The sequence below is a fragment of the Sturnira hondurensis genome, unplaced genomic scaffold, assembly GCF_014824575.4.
Source record: "Sturnira hondurensis isolate 20B ecotype Veracruz unplaced genomic scaffold, ASM1482457v3 Scaffold0004786, whole genome shotgun sequence".
In the NCBI taxonomy this organism is placed as follows: Eukaryota; Metazoa; Chordata; class Mammalia; order Chiroptera; family Phyllostomidae; genus Sturnira; species Sturnira hondurensis.
The window spans coordinates 2,546,378-2,557,652 of NW_028077417.1; the positions used below are offsets into that span (position 1 = coordinate 2,546,378).

General features: G+C 35.2%; 1 protein-coding gene across 4 annotated transcripts in view; it reads left to right on the forward strand.

Annotated features, from left to right (window-relative positions):
• The window catches only part of PHF6 (PHD finger protein 6), a 54,734-nt gene extending 43,822 nt beyond the window's left edge, over positions 1–10,912 (forward strand). For 3 of the 4 annotated variants that reach the window (XM_037046048.1, XM_037046049.1, XM_037046051.1), the window contains 2 exons: positions 7,320–7,449; positions 7,772–10,912. In XM_037046048.1, the coding sequence (XP_036901943.1) occupies positions 7,320–7,449 (130 nt within the window). In that variant the 3' untranslated portion in view covers positions 7,772–10,912. The remainder of the gene's footprint in view (positions 1–7,319; positions 7,450–7,771) is intronic. The other variant, XM_037046050.1, reaches the window with a different exon arrangement.
• The last annotated feature ends 363 nt before the right edge of the window (positions 10,913–11,275 follow it).

Genomic DNA, 11,275 nt, shown 5'->3' on the forward strand with positions numbered 1-11,275 from the left:
CTTACTGTGTGTCAGGCATTGTACCAATATCTAGGCATACTATAATGTGTCCTCATGAAGCTTAAAGTCTAGTGGGAGAGACATAGTAATGAAATGGTCACATAACTAAGTATACAATTACAATCTACATAAGTGCTATAAAGGATACATTACCAAGTGCTATAAGGCCATATAACAAGACCAAACCTAGTCCATAATCAGAGAGTGTTTAGGAATTTCTTTAAGGAAATAGTGCTTGAGATGAGATATGAAGGGCAAAGATGAATGTGGATGTTGGGAAAGCACTCTAGGCAGAGAATGGGACAGACACAAGGGTACAAATGAGGAGTCAGTTAGGAGGCTACTGCTGAGGGGCCGCGTGAGAATTGTTGGGAACCTTAGAATAGGATAGGCTTTTGATGAAGATAGAAGTCAAAAGCTGCTCATGGAAGAATGATGAAAAAGTCAGCTTTGGAGATTTGGGCTTACATGTTATTCTCCCCCAGTTTTTAAAGATTTTATTTCTTTTTAGAGAGAGGGGTAGGGAGGGAAACATCAGTGCGTGAGTGATATAGGGATCAGTTGTCTCTCCTATACCCCGAACTGGAGTCCTGGCCCACAACCCAGGCATGTGTGTTGACTGGGATTCGACCCGGCACCCTTTCAGTCCAGAGGTCAGCACTCAATCCACGGAGCATCATCAGCCAGGGCCAACACCCATGAATTTTAAAGTAAGCTAACAAGAGTGCTTTTGATAAGTTGGGATTCTTAGTAAAGTGTTTATGAGAAAACAACAGCAAATAGCTTATTTAGTGTAAAAGGGACAATGGTCCTTAACCAGGGCTGAACCTCAAAATCACCTGGGGGTGGATAGGGCCCTCTTTAGAAATGTGCTTTGTCTGTTCCCCTTCCTCAGAGATTTGGATTCAGTAGGTTGAGACCCAAACCATGTAATCTGATGACTCTCCAGGTGATTCTCACGTTCATCTCTAATTGAAAACCACCCTAGTAATATACTTCATGTGGATCAGGATCAAGACAAGGGAGCCATCTACCAACATTGCTCTCAATGTCCTCTTGGATGGTTAAGTCAGTGCAACAAGATAAAGATGTATAATAAATACTGTGAAGGAAAAAAAAGTCAGTGTTACTAATATCATTGTCTACCAAGAAAATCCAAAGGAATCAAGTCAGAATTTATTAAACTTAATAATTGCTCAGTAAGATTAATGCATATGAGATAAATTTTTAAAAACAATTCTGGGGGGCGGGGCTGGGAATACAAGAAAGAAAATTGTACTTGAACAAGAGTTAAATTAAAAAAAATTACAGGTAAAAAAAAAACAATTCCAGTAATAACTAGTTAAAAATATAAAAGAAAATGTTTACCTCCCACCCCACACACATACTAAAGATGAACCTTTTTTTGTTTTAAGGAAATTAGCATTTTACACAGGCAAAATATACTACATCCCTTGATGGACAGACTCGACTTTGAAAGATAGCTATTGTCCCCAAATTAATTTATATATTTAACACAACTTAAATGAAATCTGGACTTTTGACAACTTTGTTTATAAGAGTAAATGTGGTATTAATTTTTGTTAGTAATTATTGTTACCTTATATAGCAAGAAAACATAGAAGCTTGAATAAGGTAGAAGTTTGTCTCTCTCCTGCAGTGCATTCAGAGGAAAACTGTCCAGGTGTGGTAGGCAGATTTTCATTGTTACTAGGGACCCAAATTACCATCCTTCTGCCTCTCTCATCTTCGGGGCCTCCTTCCATAGGAACTAGGAAGAAGCAGGAACAAAGGAAAATAGAAAGACAAAGTGGCTATTCCTCCAGCTAAATCTAACTTGAATCAGCCTATTTGGAAGTTCTACACACACACTTCTGCTCAGCATCTCATTTGTCACATGTCCAAGGGAGGCTGAGACATGTACTCTTAGTAGGAACATGGCTACCCAAATAAAATGTAGTTTAATAGTACAGGAGAAGGGATAGAAAATGGTTTGGGGCTAATGAACTAGTCTTTATCACAACAGGCCAAGAAAATTTTTAATGTAATCTATTAGATATTAAAACCAATCATACAGTTATTAAAACAGTATGGCAGTGACATAGTGACAGAGATCACAAGAAACAGATCCACGTCTTTGTTGGCAGCTTATAAATAATTATGGTAGCATTTTTTATCTGTGAAGACTGGATGAATTATTCACTACTTGACATTTATACAATTGGCTGCCCATTTAGAAAATGTAAGTTGAATCCTTATCTCAGACTGTACCCCCAAAACAGATATTAGATGGATTAAAAATCTTAATCATGGCCCTGGCTGGTGTAGCTCAGTGGATTGAGCATGGGCCTGCAAACCAAAGGGCTACCGATTCGATTCCCAGGCAGGGCACATGCCTGGGTTGCAGGCCAGGTCCCCAGTGGAGGCATGTGAGAGGCAACCACACATTAATGCTTCTCTCCCTGTCTTTCTCCTTTCCTTCCCATCTCTCTAAAAACAAATAAGTAAAAGCTTTATAAAAGACATTTTAGAAAAGGCTTAGTCATAAAAAAACTCAGCAGGAAATAAAGGGGAATTTTTCTATAATCAAGGAAAGAACTTCCTAAGTGTGATAGGAAACTCAAATTTTATTGGACTACATTAAAATTAGATTACGTAAAGGCAATTCCAAATCATAAAGAAAAACACAACCCAATTTTAAAATGGGCAAAGTAGCCCTGGCTGGTGTAGCTCAGTGGATTGAGCACAGGCCTGTGAACCACACAATCGCTGTGGATTCCCAGTCAGGGCACATGCCTGGGTTGCAGGCCAGTTCCCAGCAGAGGATGCACGAGAGGCAGCCATACATTGATATTTCCCTCTCTCCTTCCCTTACCCTCTAAAGCTAAGGAAATAAAATCTTAAAAAAAGAGAAAGGAAACCCATTTTAAAAAATGGGCAAAGTATATGAACAGGTGATTAATAGAACAAGTAATCATGGATTAGTTATAAGCATGTGAAAAACTGTTCAACCTTATTCGTAAAGAAGGAAATGCAAATTAAAACAAAATCTTGGCAATTTTTGCCTATCAGATGGGCAAAGATTAGTAGAATTTATATTATCTAACGTTAGCTAGGTTCTAGAGACAGGAATTCTCATTGGATGTTCAGACAGAAGGTAAATTGGTGCAACTTTTTAGGAGTAATTTATCAGTCTGTTTGTAGGGACTTATCTCAGAGAAATAAGCAGACAACAGCACAAGGATGCATCTGCAAGAAGTATCATCGGATAATTAATGATTGCTGCTGTATCCACAAGGGCATCTTAGACCTATAATAAAGACTGACCAAATTACTGTAGATGGCATCACTCTCCTCAAGACGGGAACTACAGCTGGCCAGCAGGACAGCATCAGATGTTTGTCTTCTGTGGGTGTCCTTACAGTAGTCAGTGTAGTAGTGCAGCTCAGGTCCAATAAATAAGACAGAAAGCACATGGAGTGGGCATGGGATCCACCCTGGCATAAAAGCTTTGTGCTCCATCAGAGCCAGCGCCTCTTGTATGTTATAAAGGCACAGGTAATTTTCAGGTCATGCTAGGAAGAGAACCAAAAGTGGCTTCATATGAGAGTATTTATACTTGTCCCAATCAAAATAGACTCTACCAATTGAAGGGTAACATAGCTTAGTAAAATAGTTGACACACCCATTTTTCAAAGTTGCCTGAGTTAACCAAAGGTGAAATTGTCATGAAGAACAGGAAAAGATTTATATTAACCTTTATCTCTAATAGCAAAAAAATAAATAAATACAATAGCAAAATAAAAAATAAACCAGAATGTTCATCAGGATACTTAATAAATTTGAGTTCATGCACTTAGTGGAATACTGTGTAACAGTTAAGGAATGAAGTAGATCCATGTGTAGAGTGGTGAAGAGGTGTTTCTGTGGTAGGGGGAAAATAAGTTGTATATGTGTACAACTATACATATACTATACTATACATATACTGACTATACTATACATATATTTTCAAACATTCCTGATGTATATGTATAGTATAGTATATGTATAGTTGACTATACATATACTATCTTATATGGGTATAAGATATTAGTACATTTTTATATACATAAATTAATTAGGAACATATTCAGTAAATAGTTGTTACCTTTCATTCGTTGCATAGAAATGGAAGCAAAGAGGCAATTTTATATTCTTTATACTGTGCTGTTTTCATATTTTTATGAGTAAAACATCATTATTTATAGTAACCATTAATATTTGAAAATAACAGGCTTGTTTTAAACATCTAAAATCACATATATAGAGAATTGTTAAATTTTCACTTTATTTAAGTATTTTTAGTATAATAGTTATTCAGTTTTGGGAAAATGGAAAATATAGGTAAGGACAAAATACAATGTCAACTTTAATTCTGTCACCAGAGATAATGATTTTAAATCTTGGAATACTTTCTTCAGATATCTGTGTGATTTTGTATACGAGTATAGTTATAAAAACTAGATTTTATTATGTACACTGGTTTATAAACTGTCTTCCACTTACTACCCCCAAGACATTTTTTCTATGACATTAGTTTTACATCACAATGTTAATGGTTTTATAGTATTCTATTATATGAGTATATGAGATTGGTTAATTGATTCTTTTCTTAGAAATTTAGGTAGTTTTTTCTTTTTACTTTTTAACTATTAGAAAACAATGTTGCAGTGGCCATCCTCAAACAAAAATATTTGGCCCTGGCTGGTGTGGCTCAGTGGATTGAGCACCAGTCTGAGAACGAAAAGGTCACTGGTTCAATTCCCAAAGGCCCATGGTTGGGTTGCAGGCCAGGTCCCCAGTGAGGGGCGCGTGAGAGGCAATCACACACTGGTGTTTCTCTCCTTCTCTTTCCCCCTCCCTTCCCTTCTCTCTAAAAATAAATAAATAAAGCCCTGGCTGATGTAGCTCAGTGGATTGAGCATGGGTCTGTGAATCAAATGGTTGCTGATTTGATTCCCACTCAGGGCACATGCCTGGGTTGCAGGCCAGGTCCTCAGTAGGGGGAACGTAAGAGACAACCAGACATTGATGTTTCTCTCCCTCTGTCTCTCTCTAAAAAGAAATAAAATCTTAAACATAAATAAATACATAAAAATTGAAATAAAATCTTTAAAACATAATAAAATAATTTTTTTGAAAATCAGCTTATAATATGGATTCCAGATTATTTCATCATGGAGACCATTGAGTTAAAGTAACAGTCCATATGCATGTAGTAGTTTATGGAAAGAATAGACAAATACGAAATGCAAGGAGGAATATTTCTGAATGAAGTGCCTTCCTCCTATCTGGCATTTTTGTCAGCCTTTCTGGGTCCTGAATATATTCATAATAAAAGGGCACAAGGGAAGATTATATAATGACTCCTTTTATCCTGTTTTAATTATCTTTATTATATATTTAAACTGTTTAAATGTGTATTTTTAAAATGTCAGTCTCCCACCACAGAAAAGTAAGTTCTGTGACAATAGTAGTCTTGTTTGACCAGTCGGCACCTGTGGCCTTGATGTCTAGACTGGTGAAAGACATGTAATGGGCCTATGGGAAATGGTCCTTGAGTGAAAACTAATCCCTTAAAAGATTAAAATTTGTTCTAATAACAAAGGGCTTAGCCTTTTAGATGAAACTCTTGTTATAAAAAATTTCAAAAGTGTACAAAAATAAAATAATAAAACAACTGCCCATCTCAGTGGGTACTAAGTTACTGACATAGTTGTTTCATCTGTTTTACTTTTTTTCTGGGGTATATCAAAACAGAACCCCAGATTCTTTGGTCATTTTACCCCTACATACTTCAGTATGCAGCTCTGAAAAGTATGCGTATTCCTTATTTAATCACTATGCCATTGTCATACTTTTTAACTTCACATCATCTCATATTCAGTTCACATTTCCCCAGCTGTCTTGAAAATGTCCTTCTAGACTTAAATTTGCTCAAGTCTCAATACATACATCTCTACATTGCATCTGGTGTCCGTGTCTCTTGAGTCTTTCTACATAGAGCAATCTCCTCCACTCCATCCCATTTCTTACCCCTACTTGTTGAAATCCCAACTCAGTAAGTTGTCCCCTAAAAGTCTTACATTCTCAATTTATCTATTTGATTTTTTGTGAGGCCATTTACCTCATTTCTCTACCCCTCCATATTTCCGTAAACTATAAGTTGGTTCAAAAGCTTAATTATATTCAGATTATATTTTGGGGAAGCTACTTCAGAGCTGTACTATGTAGGAGTCTTTTAAAAAAATATTTATTTATTTGTTTTTAGAAAGAGGGGAAGGGAAGGAGAAAGAGAGGGAAACACCTATGTGTGGTTGCCTGTTGCGTACCCCCTACTGGGGACCTGGCCTGCAAGCCAGGCATGTGCCCTGACTGGAAATTGAACCAGCAACCTTTTAGTTTGCAGGCCTGCTCTCAATCCACTGAGCTACGCCAGTCAAGGCCCAGGAGTCTCTTTTTTAAAGATTTTATTTATTTATTTTTAGAGAGAGGGGGAGGGAGGGAGAGGGAGAGAAATATTGATGTGTGAGAGAACATGGATCGACTGCCTGTTAACATTGTGATGTAAAACTAATGTCACATGCCCCCAACTGAGGACCTGGCCCGCAACCTGGGCACATGTCCTGACTGGGAACTGAACCAGCAACTTTCCAGTTTGCAAGCTGGCACTCAATTCACTGAGCCACACCAGTCAGGACTGGAGTCTCACTCTTGATATTTGAACTCATGATTGAAAAAAAGATCTGATTCTCAATGTGCAGTGTGAGCAGATTACATACGTAATATAATTTCCTGAAATGTACTTTTAAATAATGTATGTGAAACTTTACAGAATTGGAATCTTTCATTTCTGTACCTTAACATTGATACTTTCAAGTTGGCCAAAACTTGGTTTTTATTGTTTTAGGATGAAAACGTTTTTAAAATTTTATTTTTCAGTTGCAGTTGACATTCAATATTTTTTTATATCAAAAACTTTGTTTTTATTGTTACTGGGCAAAATTAGTAATTGCTTTATATTTAAGTGAGTATATGTGGTGACTTTCATGCTAAACCAAAGGTTTAATTTCAGATGAACTTTTCGTATCTCATTAATAGAGTACTATTCTATCTTTTAGATAGAAGTGTACCTATAACTGATTATGAAGTGTTTTTAAGTGTGAATGAGGAAATCCATGTTTTAAATGGGCACCAACCTCATCCACTAATGACATAAATATATTCTCATGAACAGTGGCAAAACATTTTGAGCTTTTTATCTTTCATCATTGTAGACTATATTGTAAAAATCATAGTGGAAATGATGAGAGAGATGAAGAAGATGAAGAACGGGAGAGTAAAAGCCGGGGAAAATTAGAAATTGATCAGCAACAACTAACTCAGCAGCAACTTAATGGAAACTAGGTATGAAAGTTAATTATATCGGATCTGTTGTCAGAACATAATACACACTGATAAAAACATGTTGAAGTAATGGTGTGCAGTATGAGTTTTTAAATGTTATTATGTTTAGTTGAGCATGTTACTAGAATGCTAAAGATTGTGTAAGCTTGCATAGTTTTTTAAACTAGCTGATTTTGTAAGAGTAAAAACAAGCTATCTACTTTATCTTTAAATGCAGTTGTAATGTCAAGTCAGTAAGATATTCTCACTCCTCAATAACATTATATTTATTGTGTTCCCGTTAAGCATCATATTTTACATTTTTTTATCATCTTTTAAACAGGTTCATGGGACAGAGTTAGAAAACTGGGAATGAATAAGACATCCATAACTACTATTCTTTTTTTCACTGTTTTCTAAAATCAAAAAGGGTTTGTAACTTTTTACTGCCCAAGTCTTAGATCCTTCATTGAACTGCTTAAAAACGTCTTGTCTGTTTTATGAGCCTTCTTCACTAGATGGCAGAGTTTCACGTGTTGATAATACATAGCCGTAGTTTGCAGTTTCTGGGAAGCAATTGAAACACTATTAACCCTGTGTATAGTGTCAACAGTTAAAGCAGACATTGAAATGAAGTAAGCTTCATTTTTCATTTGGACTGAACAAAGTTTTGTTTAGAATGTCTAAGTTTGTTTAGTGGTTTCATACTCAAGGGGAAGCAACTTTTACTTTACAGTGCAAACAAGCCTCTGGTTGCAACACATGGGAATTTGTGATTTTTTTGTTCACGCTCAAGTAATGGAGGCTAGAAATGAAGAGAACTTTATTTTTCTCTTGGCTTTGACAGCAAATGCTAAAAATTTCTTGCAAGAAGTGTGCTAAAGCATTTCATTTAGTTCCTGTTAAAGTTTTTCTCACTGACCAGCATGGACTCAGGCAACTGGTGATTGTAAGCTATGAGCTCTAGTGCTTATGCCAAAATTCTCTTGACAGTAAACCTCTTCTCTTTTCATGTTATACAAAGAGCTTTTCGCAAAATGATTGGATCCTTTCAAGTTTAAACTAACATTTGGAAGCAGCAAATTAAACCTTTTTAAAATTTAAAGGGTTACCACTCACTAAGGACTTTAGCCACCATGTCTGAAACCCCTTCCTCTCAAGTGCCGTGTTTTGTAGAACACTTCATATATTGGCCCAAAGTATGTAAGGAGGTCTCATGTGCTCTAGGTGTAAAAACCAGTCTTTGCATAAAACAGTATTTATTTTTAATTTTGTGACCACTATTTTTAAAACTTTATTTAATTTTTTAATGTTTTCATGCAGTGCTTTGCTTATCTATTACATAGGCTTTTGTGCCCTACTTTTCCTCTGGTAGGGCTCGTTGTTTTATTGATCATCAGAATTGTTTCTCAAAGCCTAAGAATCCAGCTTTTTAGAAAGGATTTTTCTCACTGGCATTGCTAGCTAGTGAAATTTTCTTCCATTTATCTTCTGAAGCACATTTATATATTTCTTTATAGTAAAACCAAAAAAAAAAACCCTTTTGTTGTGGTCTGCCTAATATTACCATAGCACCTCATGATTAAAGGTAGGGATTCTGATATCTGAATTATTAGTTAACCTACCACATTAAAGCAAATTAGCAAACAAGAAGTAATCATGTTAACTTGATTGTGCATCAAGGTATTTTTTATCTTATGGAAAAGCATTTTTAAAATGTAACAGGTGGAAAATTACACTGTGCTTAATGACTGATGTTTTTAACTGCTAGTCCCTTAAAGACAGAGTTGTCAATGTGTATTCATACACTTACATATAAACCAAGGGACTTGATGATTGCTTTATTTTAACCATCTTTTTTTAGAAGGAAACTAGCTTTAGTAGTTGGTTGCTCTCCCTATATGTTCTTCTATTCTTGCTCTAAATATGCTATTGGGTTTCTTTGTGTGTATGTGATGAATTTTCAAAATTCACCATGACTTGAAGTGCAACGACAGATCTAGATGTTTGTTTACCAAGCTATGTGACTTTTCCCAAAGGATCTGTACTTTACTCCCTTACAACAGCTTGAAACCTGTTATGTTAAATCTTTGAATCACTGTGTCTAGATCATTTTTACTTTATATGCCATCAATTTACCCGGGAAACAGTGGAGCGCCTTCATTTTTGGACAACTACTGTAATGATGTTTTTAGGAAAAATGGAAGGTGCCAGGGGTAATAATGGCCAGTCAATAATCACATAATAGACTTCAAATACTATAGCTTTCAGTCAGTAGATTTGTTATGTAATCAAGTGTATGATTTTGTATGGGTTTCTTCAACCCTTTCTCTGCCACTAGCAACCAGAATAGCACTTTACCTTTTGGTTGACTAGGTAAGTGGCTGGCTACCTATTTTTCTCACTGTGGTGTGATTGGCTACATAGTCTTTCATTAAAAAATTGAAATGTAAATTGAAGTCACATGAAAAATCACCTTTGGTTGTAAACCTCCAATATTGATTTTCTGTCCATGTTTGTCACATGCTGAGTAAAAGTGCCTTACAATGTAAAAATTGTACAGTACTTATGTTCCCAAGTAGCATCATCATCTTCTGGGTAGTAATTACATTGTGGTATGAATATTTAGAAAAATGGACCTCAGCAGTATATTTACTGTTCATCTCTTAAGTCTTTAACTGTAGTTTTAATAAGCATGACATTATTTGATAAGTATATAACATTTACATCATTTCAAAAAAGACTGCCATGACTGTGTTTTATGCATATTTTAGCTTGAAGTTTTGAAGCATCTTTTCTTTTTTCCTTTTTTCTTTTTTTCCTATTTTTATTTTGTTTTTGTTATTGGTATTAAACAGTGTAATCTTTGCAAGCGTATATTGAAGATTATTCTGGAGCATTTATTGCCTTACCAGAAATGTTAGTAAGAAATGTTCTTTAGAGTAGAAAGATAGACTTGAGTTTCTATACTTTAATAAGAGCTCTTTTTTCCTGGGGGGTGGGGGTGGGAGGTGAATTTTACTTTCATCTCAAGTTATTGAAAACCCACAGCTGAAATACATTTTATTTCAAAAATCAACAATTTTAGAATTTCAGAAAGTACTTGCTCAGGAGTACGTGCTACTCAAGATATTAACAGAATAACAAGCTATGTAGATCTACTGTTGAATCAGAATCTATGTACTTGAACAAATGTGTGAATCTTAAATATCTCAAAACAAAAGAAAAGTGTTCTTCTAGAATGTTGCTTTTTTATAAAGCGCTTAAAGTTAGACCAAGGTATACAGTTTTGTTCTAACAGACATTTAGGTTAATTGTAAAGATAAGGAATGCATTATGGGTCAAAATCAAACATTCCTCTCATGTTATGTATATTTTGTTCCTGTTATATTGGCTTTATTTTCAAAATTGTAGTTTGTAGTATTAGTTTCCTTTTATTGGTATTGCATATACTATTCATTCAATAAATGAGTTATGACTTTCATGTTTGTATGTATGTCTTTTTGTGAAAGGGTATGATGAAGCTGACTTGTAACAGCAATAGTATTGTGCTCCTTTTAGTCTTGCTTTATTTCAGGGTGAAATGCTTAGTTTGTTTAATAACTTGTTAAACAAGTATGAGAGAGAGAAAAATGCTCATTTGAGTTCACTTAAAAGTTTCACAACATAAAAGGTTTTATCATGGAGAAAAACAGCAAGATTTCAAGTACAATAGAACTGCATTACATCTTGGTTCTCCTACATTATTCAGATGCCCAAGGCCTAAATTGCATCCTCTAGAATTTAGTTAAAAGGTGATCTTCAAATAAACCGAAACACCTAGTACAGTTAATCTGATTGGTAATAA